Here is a 16,260-nt window from a genome sequence, read left to right as displayed (position 1 = left end):
TGCCAAAGATCATCTTTTTCAAAGCTCTGTTAAAAAAGTAACTTCTCTTCTCTATGTTTTCAGTGTATAAGAGAAAAAGACTAATTAATGACATGCAACACATAAAAAAAAAACCCCGATAGAGTCATTTTCAAAATTTCCCTGAAGAACCTTTCAACCAATGGGTTTTTGTTGCTAAAATTATGCTCTGTGATTGGTGGCTTCATGGTAACCAGCACAGTGAGAACAGGCTTAAAAAGGTCCCAGCACATTCACTGCAAGCTGAATGACAGCAATGGCTCATCTGAAGCTTCTACTTCTTCTTCTTCTTCTTCTGTGTGTTGGTGAGTGAACTGTTGCACTTATTTCCTGTGTTTATTTTCACTTCATTTGAACTATTTCTCAGGTTGTGACAAATCTGTGTTACTAAAGGATCATTCAAGTTTTCGCTAAACCATCAGATACTGTTTTTGTTCTGCTTTGTCTCTGCTTTGATATAAGTTACTATACATTTGTCAGAATATTACAGTATCAGGAACTCTGTTTCTACAGTATGATTGCAGCTTTTCTTCTTTTCATCAAATCTTTGACACATTTCTGCTGTTTACAACTATAATAATTGAAACTAATATGTTGCACTTTAAACGGTGGAAACCAGTTGTGAGTAAATTACTTCTTTTTCAGGTATCACAGTGAGCACAGGAGTAGATTTGCACAAAAGGATCTATGGAGGTCATAAGTGTCCAGACACTGAGCGTCTGTATCACGTGAAACTGATGGCAACAAATGAAACACATGTAAGTCTCTGTGGTGGCTCACTGATCCTTGAACGGTGGATTCTGACTGCAGCCCACTGCTGGAAAAATGAACCTGGATGGTGAGAAAACAACAGTTTCACTTAAAAATGTGTTTTTATAAGAATTTGTTCATGTTCACTAATTACAGTCACTAACACCCATTTCCCCTTGTGCAGGGAGATGTATGCAATTTTAGGAATTCATCCACGTCCATGGTGGACAAAGTTATTACCATTTTTAGATAAACAAAAAAAGGTGAAAGTCACAGGTCAATCGATGTTTGTGGGCATAAATACAATTGAAGACATCATGCTACTGGGAATTCCTCCACAACCAGGCTGGAACACCATTGACTTACCGAACTGCGCAAATCCTCCCAAAATGTAAGTTGTACCCTTACCTAATAAGTCTGACACCTTTCTGACTTTTACACATTTTTATTTTTATTTATTTTTATTGACATTTTACATTTACTTATATTATGGTATTTATTTATCCACAATGTTGCCAATTGGTCACCTGCTTACTGAACCCTGACCATGTTTTTGGATGTTTGTATGTCATGATGTTAATTTACATAATATATTACATTATTTAATTAAATTACATTACACGTGTTTATTTCTTACACAAGTTCTTGTCAAAAAAGCCATATTATACACACAGTGATTCCATTCATAAAAAGGATAAAAGGGCAAAAAAAATGATACCATGAAAACAGGTTATAAATAAAATTGATTTGAGATACGAAATAAGTCTATTTAATTACAATAGTTTACAAATTACTGCAACTAAAAACAAACAAATCAATCAGCTAACCAAGCTCGTTCATATTATTGTACAAACGCCTCGTGTTACACATGATCACAGGCCTCGCTCCAGGCAGTTGATCTGTCAGAGTGAAGGTTTAAAACATGTAAAGTGCGCGTGAATTACATTGATACACCATAAACTAGTTTTCCATGAAATATATCAACTTGATTCTTGAACTTGAGGACAGTATTACCACACCAGTGATCCCAAGCTTAAAAATAGCATTTTTGTGTCTTTTAGACACTGAATTATATTCAGCAAGTGGAAAGAAAATGAAATGGGATCATTTAGGAAAAATAATGTAAAATAGCAATAATATGCATACAAGTTTAAAAGAAATGATTTTTACTATCACTGATTCCCTCTAAAGAATAACTCTGTACTCTGTTTGTAACAGGCGGCACAGACATTAGAGTAGATATTCTGGTGTTTAGTATTTTCCCCACAGTGTTTCCTAGTTTAGTTATCAATATTTCTTGTGCCCTGTTGTTGTTTTGGTGCCTTGTTTGTGTCAGTTCACTTTCATGTCTGGTCTGTCTTTGTCTTGTCTCAGTGTTTGTTTCCCTTGCTGTCTGCCTGTGTCCAGCCTCCATCTCTCTATTTGTTTACTTTTGTATGTCTGGAGTTTGGACCTCTGTCTCTGTTTCCTGTCTTATTTCTATAGTCTCTTGCCCAGTGTGTGTTGTGTTCAGTTTTGCTTCTCCCGTTGTTTGTCCAGTTTAGTTCACCTGTGTTCCCTGATGTGTTCCATCTCCACTTACTTTGAGCTAGTATCTCCAAGTATCTGTTTAGTTTAAGTAATAAAAATGCTTTTGAGTTTAGTCCTATTGGCTCTACCTGTCACACAGAGTATTATGAGAGTAACGGGTAAATAAGTCATTACACCACAGCAGAAAATGTTTCAGGCTTTTTCCTGTGAATTAAATATGCGAACATGATTCCTGCTAGGGCTGCTTGATTACAGCAACAATCATACCTGTGATTATTTTGGTCAGTATTATAATCAGGATAATTTAAAAAGATTTTTACTTAAAAAAACATCTTGCAGATATTGAAATTATGTGTCTTCATATAGATGTACTTTAACAAATATACATAACAAAAAAGTAATTTAATGAATAAACTAAGAGTGTACGTAAGGTCATCGTGAAGGGAGTTCATGGAGTCCATGGAGTCCATGGAGTCCATTACCCACATTTATTAAGCAAATTTAATATGAAAATATCATTTGATAAAATATTATATGTCAAACCATGACAGCCACTTACAGTGTCTGTTGTTCTAAATGATGAAACAAGACTGAAACAGCAAATTTATCCAAACATGAAACAGGTTCAAACCTGTAAAACAACTTAATGCAGCAGGAGAAGATGGTTAACATCCAAGTCAGGGCAGTGTAGAAGAAAATGAAGCAGCGCCTGTGGTCCATCAACAAGATGACATCATACTTGTAAAGTTTCAAACCCATTGCTGACATTACACCTGCATCTCTTCCTGATTAACACCGTCAATAATATAACTTAGACTGGAACACAAGTTAAGACTTCTTGTTTTGATTTTAGGAGTTACATCCATGACATGCAGTGAATGACAATGAAACACGAAACAGTGATGTGTGATAACTGAAGCCCCAGAGTAACATTAGCTGAGTTAAGGTCGACTGGAAATACCCAGCATGCGGAGTTCATCATATGATTTGATGTATTTTGTGTTTATATCACATGGATGGACATAGAATTAATTTATGATTATTTTGTTTTTTGTCTGTTTCTAGAGGAGACGTCGTTCAAGTTGCAGGACTTGGTGGTTATAGGGTAAATGCCACCGGCCACACACGTAAGACCATTTTTTGGTTGATTAATTAGTTAACGCTAGACTCTGATTTTGTTTTCTGTGACTATTTTATAGTTACATTTATGTTTTTTTGTTGCATAATATATGTAAATGTGTTTTTTTTTTAAATACTAGATATACTGTGTGACAGGTTCCTTGTTTAAAAATCATTTGGAAATATAAAAAATATATATATCATTCTATTCAAAATTTCAGTTTTTGAAAGGTTATGAATAACTTTTGTTCTTTTCCTTTTTCTCTAGTCCCTGATGAAACACCTCATCTGCAGTGTGCAAACATGCGTGTTGCTGACTGTGAGCCTACCAGATACTCTCGGTGTACTGCATATGTGCCATATAACAAAAGGCTGTGTCTTAAAGAACATCAAGTAGATACACGTAAGGTAAGTTGACTGCTAATATTACTGTATATCATCTGTGTATGTTTGAGATATTTTGGAACAAACTTAAGCACAAACTGCATTTTTTTCTCTCAGGGTGATTCTGGTGGTGGAGTGATTTACAACAACATGATTTATGGTGTAATCAGTTCTGGTTTTGTACGTGCCTGCACTGGACCAGCTGTTGCTGTGGATGTTTGTTCTTACATGACCTGGACAAACCAGAAATTTTATCCAAAAAGTAATGGAAAATAACTGAATAAAAATAACATCCAGAATAAACAATCATCTCTACATGAAACTTGTGTGCTGTGTGTTGTTTCTACTCTAGAATATCTTCGTGTTAACTGCAAATTGTCAACCTTTTTCTTTGGTCTAAAATATTGTGGATATTATTGAATGTGGTGTCAGGTGTGTAGCAGCTCATCCTGTTGTTCAGAAACTCTCAGACTCATACTGTGAAGATGCAGAAAGGCTTTCTGATCAGACATGCCACCAATCAGCTGCAGGGTCTGAACATGATAAACTTCATAAATCTGAGCTGATTGTTGAGGCTGAAAATGTTTACGTGGAGGCTGTTGGCTCATTGGTGATGAGGCAGATTAACCTTTCTTTTAATCACTTCACTATAGAGAGCATTAAAATAAATACAGTAACCATCAAAATAAGTTTTTTTGATAAAACACATTTCTTGAAACTGTTTTGTCCCAACTCTAAACACTAAATCCAGTTTTCAAACTAAAAGCAGTGTTTTCAAAAAATACCCCCCCCCCAAAAAAACAAACAAACAAACAAACAAACAAACAAACAAACAAACAAACAAACAGACAGACAGACAGACAAAAAACCCTGCAACACAGAAAATAATTAAATTAAATTATAGTACATGTTGACATATGTGTTTTATATCTGATAATACATCTAATTTCTTTTCCATCTTATCTTTAGTCCTGCATTTTTATACTTCTAAGAACAAAGTGAAAACGAAACATTTCATATTCACAAAGCTGATAGACATTATTGCTCCACCAGATGTCGCTGTTACACAAACAATTTCTCTCTAATGCTTCTCTTTAAGAATTGATTACAGCATTTCGACATGATTCAGTTTTCATATGAGGCAGTGCTTTCAAATTTAATTTGAAGTAGTACAGAGAAATCTTAAAGTAGATATTAAACCCTAAATAAAACAATTTTCTTTTTAAATTGCAGTATTATTTTCCTAATGAGCAGTAAAAGCACACTGAGCTCAAAGACGTTTAACATTAAGCATCAACATGATGTTTAAATGTTTATTATTACAGTAAGAAACTAAAGTAACTCAGTTTGAAAACTTCAGTTTTCTCTCTTCATGCTGCTGTGCTTCCTCCTCCACCTTTATTTTTCATGACTTCAGTGAATGTGCATAGCGCCCTCTGTTGTATGGTTGGGAGAACTGCACTGCATTGTCATGACATGAAACTGTGCAGAGGTGGAAAATGAGCAAAGGAAGCTCATGAAATGAAGAAGCTTCTTGGATAAGAAGTTAAACATTATCAAGAAACTAAAAGAAGTGAAGTCACTTAGCTCCTTAGACGACCATGACCTGGATGACTGAGAACCTATAAACACACATGAGCAGGAGTTTATTTAATGTGGAGGTGAGCACTGCCCAAACCAACAACCAAGAATATATGTGGTACCCTACGTCAGCCAGTCAGCAGTCTTCATCTGTTTCAGCATCAAGCACGCAACCACATCTTGGAGAGAGATGACAAATCTCCACACACCCACACACACCGTCATGAGAGGAGCCACCAATGTAAGCTAACATCACACATGATGATCATGGGTCATAACATACTTGATACTTTTTATGTGACGCCTGGTACTAAATCTCTGTGACCTTTAATACTGCATGTACTGTATAAACATATAAAATATACAAAGCACAATAATTAAGCTGTTAATAATTAACAATGTCTTGTATAACTATTTTATTTTTAAATATACATTCATTCATCCATTAATGTTTCACAGCAAGACTCTGATTGAAGGGGACTCCAATACAAAACATTAAGAAAGTTAAGAAAAACCCTCTGTAACAGTCTTTTGCATTTGATGCTTCGTTGAGCTGTACGTCTGGATCTTGCTCTTTTGCACCAACTGGTGGTGAACCATTGAGGGTGCAGTTGTTTGCAGTTTGGGTCTCCACCAAACCCCTTTTCTGCTAGCACACATGGTTAGCTCCACACATGGAAAATTGACACAAAGTACAAGAATGTATTTTGAGGTGATGTTTTTTTTTAACTGTTTTCTTCCATGAGCAGTTCTCATGGGTTGTCAAGACCAGAATAAACCTGTTTTATGACTCTACATCATGCCTACGTCCATCTTTAAGGGCGCTACACCTTCAAAAGAATCAGCTGTACTGCACATTACTCTCTTGTTTTTACATAAGGTATAGCCTGTGGCTAAGGGATCAAAGGTAAGGTAAAGACACATAACAGAAGAAAAGTAAATTTAATAATTCAATGATCTGTGAATTCATACTTTTCTTTTTGTTTTTTAATTGAAGTGCTTTACACTTGTCCTCTCCCAGCATTCAGGACTTCAGGCACTCAACATCCAAGACAGAGCTAACAAAGAGAGACCCTCCACCCAGAAGACCGCCTTACCACGACCGACCCGATGAGAAGGATGGATGACAAAATGACAAACTGGAGAGTGGTGCTGTTTTCCAGCTCCTGGGTCTAGGTGTGATTTCCTCCTCTGGGGGCGAGGGCGCCTGGACCTGGGGTATAGAGTATGTTTGGAGAGTGTGATTGTGTGTACAATGTCCATTTGTGTCTGTCTTTACGTTGGTTGAGTGTTGAGTATTTGTATATGTGTGCATGAGGGTGGGAATGCACGTTTGTGTCTGTGTGTGCCTGTTTGTCTGTGTCTATATGTCAGGTCGGGTCTTAGACTCCACCTCTCTGGGAACACCTCAGGCTCTCCAAGGTATGGAAGTCTATCTCCCCCATCACACTCCCTGCTGGTGGCTGATGCCCTCAGGCGTATGTCTGTTGGTGGTTCTTGGTGTCCGGGGCTGGGCGCTCAGGTATGTACCAGCTCACTCCTGGTGACTGCTTGACAGGGCCTGGCGCCCGTGACTCAGTTGGGCAGGTGGTGCGCCTCAGTTCACTCTGGCACAGCTGGCTGCTGGCAGAGCCTGCGGGCACGCCACTGCAGCCCCCTCTGGCTTCTGCTCCGTGGCTGCTGGGTGACCCCTCATCTGGGGCTCTCCTCAGCTCTTCCCAGGAGGGAGGCACGGTTGCCCCTTTGGTGGTCCTCCTTGGGTACTCGTACTCTGGGCCCTCTGGATGTCTGGGGCCTGGATTTCCTCCATACCTGCTTCATGCCCTGGGGGATGGGGCTATGGCTCCCCACACTCCCTAGCAGATCGTTACATGGAGAAACCTTTTGAATACAAGCGTGCTGCTCCACACAGGTGTGCACACAGGTGTACACAGACACAAACTACACCTTTCTTGGCTGCTACCTCAAAGCACATTGTGCGCTGCCGATCTTGAGTGCTGCACAATAACATTTAATATTTAGTATCTACTGGTATCTACGGTTAGCTAGTTTATTGTGATGGTGTTGTATTTATTATGTTGCTCTTTTTTGTTTGTTTTCTCTTCTGTTTTTTCTTCTCTTGACAGGTAATCCAGGTGTTTTTTTTCTTGTTTGTTTGTTTGTTTGCTTTTCTTTTTTCCTCTTCCCTCGTTTCTCACTCTCTTCTCCCCTCTATTTTGTATTTCTCTCCCTCTCTTTCTTTCATTCTTTCTGTCTCCCTGTCCTATCCCCCAGTCATGTCTGTCCCATCTGTAACAACTGAAAATAAAATAAAATAAAGACATAATTATAATAAAGATCAATCAAATGGACCAATATGGCAAGGCCATGATGATCCACTTGGTAAAATAAATCCACTAGGCATCTTTTTTGGCTTTCAGACAACAATTCTGATGGCTAAAGATCCGAATGGGACAGGCAAAAAAAAAAACCAAACAAACAAACAAAAAAAAAACAAGTTCTGGGGACCACAATACCTCCAGAAACACACCAGTATGTTAAACCACCACCATCTGAGTGTACACAGGTCACAGAGACTGTAAAACATTACCCAGTGAGAGTCACTATCATCCGCCCGTTATCGTGATGGGTGAGTGTACTGAAGTAGTTCTGTGAGACTGTTGGGTTCAGAGACATTATTCTCAGCTAAAAATTTAATACAGAAAGCAACATTAGTTCCAGTTTTCATGAATGTTTTAAAGAAAAAAGAAGAAAGAATTTTTTTTTCTTAAAGTACCACTTAGTTAAGGGAAATGCTTCTGTGGGTGGTGCCACGGTTGCATAGCTTAGTGGGGAGGAGATGTTATGTATGAACCAAAATATATGGTGTGCTATACAAGCTATCGCCAGTAGTGGGCACCACGCCCAGTTATGTGTGTGTGTGTAACTTCTGTGTTATGTTAATAAAGAGAATAAGTCAAAATGTAAACAAGCTACCCTGTTGTTGTGGAAGTTTTTCCACTTAAATAAAGCCTGCAGACGAGCGGTGAGCGGTAGCTAACATTCTTTAATCCAAACACACAAAGACAACAGACAACCAAGCTTGATGGAGAGCCTGCATGACGCGGGGCAGGGTCAGCAGAGTCTCCCTGAGCCTAGCATGGCTCTCAGTTTAAATACCTTCTTCAGGAACAAAAGGCAGTACACAGCTGTTTCACACCTTAAGGTTCACACTCCCATGCTACCTCCCAGAGTCCTTGAAGAGACAAAAGACTCTTCCTGTGGAGTGGTCTGCTCCCCCCCAACTTCCCTCTTACAGTATGGGTGTCAGACATGGCATTATACAATAAAATAATGTGATTAGTACATAAGTGAAAGAAATTCCATTACAATCCCACCCTTTGATTCTTAAATCAAGAATAACATTAAAACCAGAATTTCTTTCCTGACTTTCTGTATATCACATCAACATTATTTTACACTTAAAGGAGTTTCACACTGTGTATCCTCACTTCACTGTTCTCCCATCACCCTTTGTTCATCTTTAATCTTCTCCACAATCTAAGCTCTCACATGCAAATAGCAACAACAATGATACAGAGGAAAGGTCTTCTCCAGAGTGTCAAAATGCTTTGCATGGCAAAGTGAAACAGTATTAGGTGGTCATTCGGCCATGGCTCCTGGTGTCTGTGCCATTTACAGAGTCATAATTCCAACGCTGGTCTCCCTCTGCGCTGTCACTTTTGGAGCTTGGCACGCTCTCTTCAGCCCTCGATTTCTGTTCCAACGCGGCTGTAGATTTAAGGCAGAGCACGTCGTACACCTTAGTTGTCTTCCTCAACGTCAAAGGCGAAACTCTTTCATTTTATTTTAAGATTTTGCTGTTCAAAATCTCCTCGTGACAATCCTTTGGAAGCCCAGTGGTGCAGCCCACTGTCGTTTGTCTGCTGTCTTGCAGATGGTCCCTGCTTCTTACTGGTCCTGTTGAAGTCTTCTTTTCTGGTCATGGTCTGTATCTGCGTCAATCCTTCCATATCCCTCATGTCACGGTCTCTGCAATTTGAAAATGAAAGCTTCCACGGAAAACCCTTTTTTGCCCTATGTCAGCTTAGCACAATTAGACATGCACAATGAAGTTGTGCATTGTCTCTTAAAAATTCCCAGGGATTCTCCCCTGGAGTAGCATCACTCCAGGACCTGTCGTACGAAAACATTAGCCAGTGGTGTGTCCTGCTGTAAATCATGTGATTAGATCCCAGGATTAACCCTTTGCTGTGGAAAAATATATGTTAGCGCAGCGCATCTGTATGCACACTTTCCCACAGTGACCTCTGCACTGTAAACAATACAAGGTCATGAATAACACACCGCTGGTAAATTCACAAAGACACAGAAAGTGGCAATTAAAAGGTTAAGTCAGCACGGCCCAAAAGCCCATACAACCTGTTGCTGGCATCTTTCTGCTCCTGTAAAAAGAACATACATACATACATCCACCCTTTTGTCAGGTCAAGGTGGAGGTGCAATCTTGCATACTGGTGTCAAGTCAGTCAAGCTTTTGTAAGTCCAGTCAGTCCCCATTTTTTATTTGCTGACAGTAGAACCTTTCGTGACGCAATAAGTTTCTACTGCCAGCAATGACGTCATTTCAAAAAAAGAAAAATAATTTAGACTGGATTACCTTGCTGAATCCTTTTTGGCAGGGACTTGTTTTCTGATTGTCCCAAATAAGTGGCTTTCTCCCGAGCCCATTTTAATTTTTGGAGAAACTCACTTGCGATTGTTCAACATGTTGTGTAGCGCTTTCGATCCCGATATTGCAGGCCTGCTTGAAAAAGAGAAAACTGCCAAACAAAAATCTCAGTGCACTGTTAAAAATCAAAAAATATGAAGGCCTCATTTTAGAAGTTGTCTAAGCATACTCTCTTAGAATGATAGATCAAAACAAACTAATTGGTAGGTTAAAAGTGGTACCAAAAGAAAATGCATCAGCCAAGTAAATCCCCAAAACTTTCATCCACCAGTCACACACCTCACACAACAGCAATATTCTATTAGACGATGAGTTTTTTTGTTTTCCCCCATGTACCCAGATGTGTGTCATGATAAGACCTCCCCCACACATCAGAAACAAGAAACTCAATAATCTATTAGTCCCCACTCATCTGACCCCCCTGCAGCATTCTGTTCGCCCCTTCAATGATTCAATCATCCTTCCCCAAAATAATACTAGTTCACTAGTCTATGTATCACTTCTTAACCCACTAAGTGAACCGGACAAGATGATGGTGACAGCAATGCATGCTTAAAATGCTATTTGGTCTTCATGAGGTTCATTGCATGTGTGTACGTGTTAGTAGGATTAATGCATTTTTGTTTGTGTAATTTTTGTGTACCTCTCCTCTTTGCGGTGCTCCAGACACTTTTCAATTCTCCACGCAAGGCAGTCGTTTTTCTTCCCAGTTTCCTAAACCCAAATTTCAGTTCCCACACTAAAACAGCCATGTCCTCCCCTGCTCCTTCCACTGTGGTCTCATCTCATCTCTCCCCCTTGCAGCAGTCCAGTGAGAGTCAGTTGTCTTTCAGCTTTGTCCTGTGTTTTCTACTGTCTCATCTTGCCATTTTGCTCCAAAAGTGGCAAATGTCCAACTCAGTCAAGTCTTTTCAAAAGTCCATTCACACACAGTGAAGTTGCAGCTCGTTGGAAATGCACATCCATCCATGCAGTCATGATGATGCCATTTTTCTCCTTGCTGTCGCTGTCTTGCACAGTTGCTGCTGCTGGACCTTTTCTCCACTGCTCAGGACACTGCTGTGAGCTCTTGAGATCCATCTCGTTGTTCTGGAACTGCATTTCTTGTCTTCAGGGAGAGATTCTTGGAGCTTGTGTTCTCAGGGTGACAAACACATGGAAGTTAAGCTGTAAAACAATTGAGCCAAAACTTGGCTTGAGTGTTTCTAATGGTGTAAACCTATAATTTCCTTCCGACTGCTGCACGTGGAAAATTGATCCGGGTCTGCTCTTCACCTGCAAGTGACACACTGAGACATTTTGATCATTCTTATCACTGCTTAAAACAACACATCTCCTCTCTCTTGATTCTGAACTCCCCTTTCTTAAAAACCCAGAGAGATTGTAGTTGTTCTACATTGTTGTTCTACATTGAAAACCACCAAACCCTCTTCCTATTTTATTACTTATTTTCATCAACAATTCTGCTAATTTTTGTGTGTCCACCCTAGGGGAGCTGGTGGCCTGCAGTACCACCTTCTCCCGCTAGTTAAAAACAACTTTTACACAAATTCCTACACTCCTCTCTCTTTTTTTTTCCTTTTGTCCTTATTTTGTTCCCCATTTTCAACATTTTGAACCCCATTTTTCTCTGTTTTTTTTTTTTTTTTTTTTACACACACACAACAACTTTTCCCACACATCCATTCTCTGCAATCTTACACACCACACATTTACTCAGTTCTTAACATACAGTCACACATTGAGTTTTGTCCCTGGCCGCCCGGTGGAGCGCTTGCCGCAGTCGCCTCTCGAGCCGCTAATCCGGCTCCGCTGACTGCCCCTGGAATCTAGATTCTCTATTACTGCACGAGGCGTCCCGCGTGAGGTTCCTTGCCTTCTACGGACCAAGGAACGAACACCGCCACCCCCAGTCTCCTTTGAAGAAGTTAGGATCTTTTAGAAGATGCTACAGATGTCACTCCGTGATTCTACACGAAGACTCTCCGTAATTCTACACGAAGACTCCCTCGGAGCTCTTGCCCTGGAAGGTCGTAACACTTTCACCTTCTTGAGCTCCCTGAAGGCTGCAACACACTCACCTCCTCGGCCGTACACAAAACTCTTGTGACTTGTTACAAGTTAGCTATCACTCACCCATCTGCAGGAGTCCCCTCAAAGTCGATGGTCTCGGTGGTGGCTGAAACACGCGGTTCCGTGACTCCTCCATTTCCTTTGCTTCAACAGCCGGTAGGACAAAGGTACCTTTTCCCTCAGGGGTGATCAGCCCATCCACGGAACCGTTGTTCAGCGACCACACGGACCACCCTGCTCACAGCGCCATTCTGTTGTGGAAGTTTTTCCACTTAAATAAAGCCTGCAGACGAGCGGTGAGTGGTAGCTAACATTCTTTAATCCAAACACACAAAGACAACAGACAACCAAGCTTGATGGAGAGCCTGCATGACGCGGGGCAGGGTCAGCAGAGTCTCCCTGAGCCTAGCATGGCTCTCAGTTTAAATACCTTCTTCAGGAACAAAAGGCAGTACACAGCTGTTTCACACCTTAAGGTTCACACTCCCTTGCTACCTCCCAGAGTCCTTGAAGAGACAAAAGACTCTTCCTGTGGAGTGGTCTGCTCCCCCCCAACTTCCCTCTTACAGTATGGGTGTCAGACATGGCATTATACAATAAAATAATGTGATTAGTACATAAGTGAAAGAAATTCCATTACACCATGAAAGCAAATTTTGCACAGTTTGAAGAATAAGTTCTACTTTGTTGATGAAACACTAGGAAACACGGTTTGAGGAACCCTCTGTTCTTTTCTAACTCGCTGGTGAAAACTTCAGGTGGCCTTTCTAGAGGTAAAACCTCTCTGAGCTGAGCTGCTGGCCATGTCCATCGTTTTATGACCACAGTATACTCATCTTATATTGTATATCAATCCAGCAGATTATCTTTGGCATGTGGTGAATCAGGAGATTTTCTTTTTTTTTTCTTCTTTTTTTTTTTTGCCTGTCCCATTTGGTTCTTTAGCCGTCAGAATTGTTGTCTGAAGGCCAACGAGGATGCCCAATGGATTTACTTTACCAAGTGGATCATCACAGCCTTGCCGTATTGGTCCATTTGGTCGACCTTTGTTGTTATTATTTATTTTATTTTATTTTCAGTTGTTACAGACATGACTAGGGGATACGAAATGGAGAAAGAAAGATGAAGGAAAAAAACAGAGGGGACAAGGGACAGTGAGAAAGAGCACTTAAAAAGAGAAAGAGAGAAAGAAGAAAAAAAAAACTCCTGAATCACCTGTTGAGAGAAAAAGTAGAAAAAACAAGCAAAAAAAGAAAGCAACATAATAAACATAACACCATCACGTTAATCTAGCTAAGTGCAAACAGCAGTAAATACTAAATATTGAATGTTGTTGTGCAGCACGCAGGACCGACAGCGCACAATGTGCTTTGAGGTAGCAGCCAAGAAAGGTGTAGTTTATGTCTATGGACAGTGAACACCCGTGTGCACACCTGTGTGGATCAGCGCGCTTGTATTCAAAAGGTTTCTCCGTGTCTGCTAGAGGGTGTAGGGAGCCATAGCCCCATCCCCCAGGGCATGAAGCAGGCATGGAGGAGATCCAGGCCCCAGACATCCAGAGGTCCCAGAGTGCGAGAGCCCAAGGAGGATCACCGGAGGGGCATCCGTGCACCCCTCCCGGAAAGAGCTGAGGCGAGCCCCAGATGAGGGCTCACCAAGCAGCCACGGAACAGAAGCCAGAGGGGGCTGCAGTGGCCAGAGTGAACCCGCCGCAGGCCCAGAGGCTCATGTGTAGTGTTGCTGCATGTTGTTCTAAAGTGCATTTCAAACACGGGAGGGCATGGTGCTGCTGCCAGAAAACAGCAGGTGTTAGCACGGCCCCTCCCGAGAACCCTCAATGTCTACATGGATTTAAAATTGAGAGGTGGTATCAGGAGATTTTCAACATGGATGCACAGCCGTCAAATCAAAAGCAACTGTGTGATGCTATCATATCAATATGAAACTAAATCTGTGAGGAATGTTTCCAGGTCTTTGTTGAATCTGTGCCACAAAGAATTAAGGCAGTTCTGAAGGTGAAAGAAGGTCCAAAACAGTACTGGCAAGGTGTAGCTGACAAAGTGGCCAGTGACTTTGTATAGTGTTTTTTTCAGTATTTTATTCACTTAGTGGCAATACAGAATACCACATGACTGTGGCCTTGTGTTATACCCTCTCTGCTGCAATGATGCTGCAGACAAACACAAACATTGTGATCAGACATTTAAGAAGAGCCTCTTAAAGATGAAGGTCTGTGTCTCTTGACCTAAACACATAATCCAGTTAAATCTAATTTATGTCCATTAATGCCCCTCACACTGTAACTTAAAGTAATAAATTGATTACTGATTAAATACAGAAGTACGTTTGTGAGCATAAATATGCAAGCCTTGGACCATTGGGATGAAATGTGGTTTGGAAACTTAACAATTGTTGATAAAGCTTCATCAGTAGCTCGAGCAAGACCTCAAAAGAAAAAGAAAAACTGGATGATGCTGAGTAGAGAAGGTGGATGTGAGATGAGTCAGTAAGAATGTAGATGAACAATAGAAACTAATAATACAATCATCAAGAATTAATAAATTTGATTAGTTTCATTATTTTTAATTCAGCTTTTTGTTTTTGGTGAAGGGATTATTCAAATTACACTTTCAGCAGCGACTAGTGAGGTAAAGCAAATGAGAAGCTGTTGTGTTTCAGTGTGACCACACGGGGGCAGTGCTGCATAAATGTTGTGTTATCAGGCATGGTCTCTTTATAAATGCCCAACAGAGCAAATAAAAGGACTTTAATTATATGCTCTGTGGTCAGTTGTCAGTTTGTGTTGTTTGTTAAGCTTTTTGTATGTCAGTATGTCCAGATAAACTTTGTTTCTCATGGTTTACTTCATACAAACCGTCTCCTCTCAGATCTCAGAGGACTGATGTCTCATAATGGGTCCCTGCATTAGTTTGATGGAGTGTCTGTGGCATGTTGAAATCAACTGATTGATTTTCTTTCTCGTCAAAAAGAAAAACTTCTGACTGACTTGCGGCTGAACTTCTCTGTTCCTCACAGATTTGCCATTTGTGGATGTGGTCCACTGATCCACATCCAGTCACACGTACAGAAGAGGAGGACATTCAATTAAAAACATTAAATACAGATCAAAAGCATAAATGTACTTTACATGAAACAAATACAGAGTGAGCAGAAGTGGAATTTGCTGTAAGCTGAAGTCAGCGAGCAGCAACATCCTGAGAAAATCATGACTTAGCACTAATGTCCTTAGCTATAGTCAACACAGTCACACACTATGAGGCAGTCCTGTTTGAAATTTCCACCAAATCTACTTCTGTGTTTGTAGTGCTGTGTTTCCTCAGTGGATGTAGATGGTCAAAGTCTGTGTTTTCAAATATGTAGAGTGTCTCTGCTCTCTGTCACTTCTTGGTGCTCTGGACAAAAATTCACAGGGGGCGCCTCCCACCAGCATTCATCACATTTATGTTCTAAGTTATCTGACAGCAAAAAAAGATTGTCCACTGGTTTTGGTCATGTGAAGGCCGGCAGTGCTGGGCGCATTACATTGCTCAACTAATTAATTAATGTTTAACAAGTTAAATAACTTATTTTCCATTGCCTGGCTTTAGTTGTTGTGGCAAAGCAAGGGCAACAGACACACACACACACACACACACACACACACACACACACACACACACACACACACACACACACACACACACACACACACACACAGTCCTCTTCCCCAGAATCCCAGTGGCAGAAGGTTCCCCTCAACCCCTCTGTTCCTGTGCCACAGCCTGGCTAGTTGTACACAGATGACAAATGTTGCTCAACCATACTTTAAGAAGAAAGTCACACAACATGGGAAGATGCCGTCAATGCATGAAGTGTTAGAATCAGAGATTCATAATGGTCAGAAAGCAGTAATAAATAATCTATATCCATATCTGCTTTTGTTTTTTTACTTCAATTGTTTTATCATTGTCACGTCTCAGTGCGGGCTAGAGGCAATAATCCACAGCATTAAAATCATATGCCTGATATTGTGTAAGTCCCCATAGTGCCACTAAAACACCTCTGACCTATCA

At 40.4% G+C, this 16,260-nt stretch overlaps 1 protein-coding gene across 1 annotated transcript; it reads left to right on the top strand.

The window, feature by feature from the left end:
- The first annotated feature begins 265 nt into the window (after positions 1–265).
- On the top strand, positions 266–7,512 carry LOC134628831 (snake venom serine protease salmobin-like). The gene is made up of 7 exons (XM_065471183.1): positions 266–323; positions 664–856; positions 953–1,159; positions 3,364–3,425; positions 3,686–3,736; positions 6,757–6,904; positions 7,509–7,512. Exons 1-7 carry the CDS (start codon positions 266–268, stop codon positions 7,510–7,512), a joined length of 723 nt encoding a protein of 240 aa, XP_065327255.1.
- Positions 7,513–16,260: the final 8,748 nt, after the last annotated feature.

Source organism: Pelmatolapia mariae, linkage group LG6 (genome assembly GCF_036321145.2).
Source record: "Pelmatolapia mariae isolate MD_Pm_ZW linkage group LG6, Pm_UMD_F_2, whole genome shotgun sequence".
Taxonomy (NCBI): Eukaryota; Metazoa; Chordata; class Actinopteri; order Cichliformes; family Cichlidae; genus Pelmatolapia; species Pelmatolapia mariae.
This window is presented reverse-complemented; position numbering and strand designations above follow the sequence as displayed.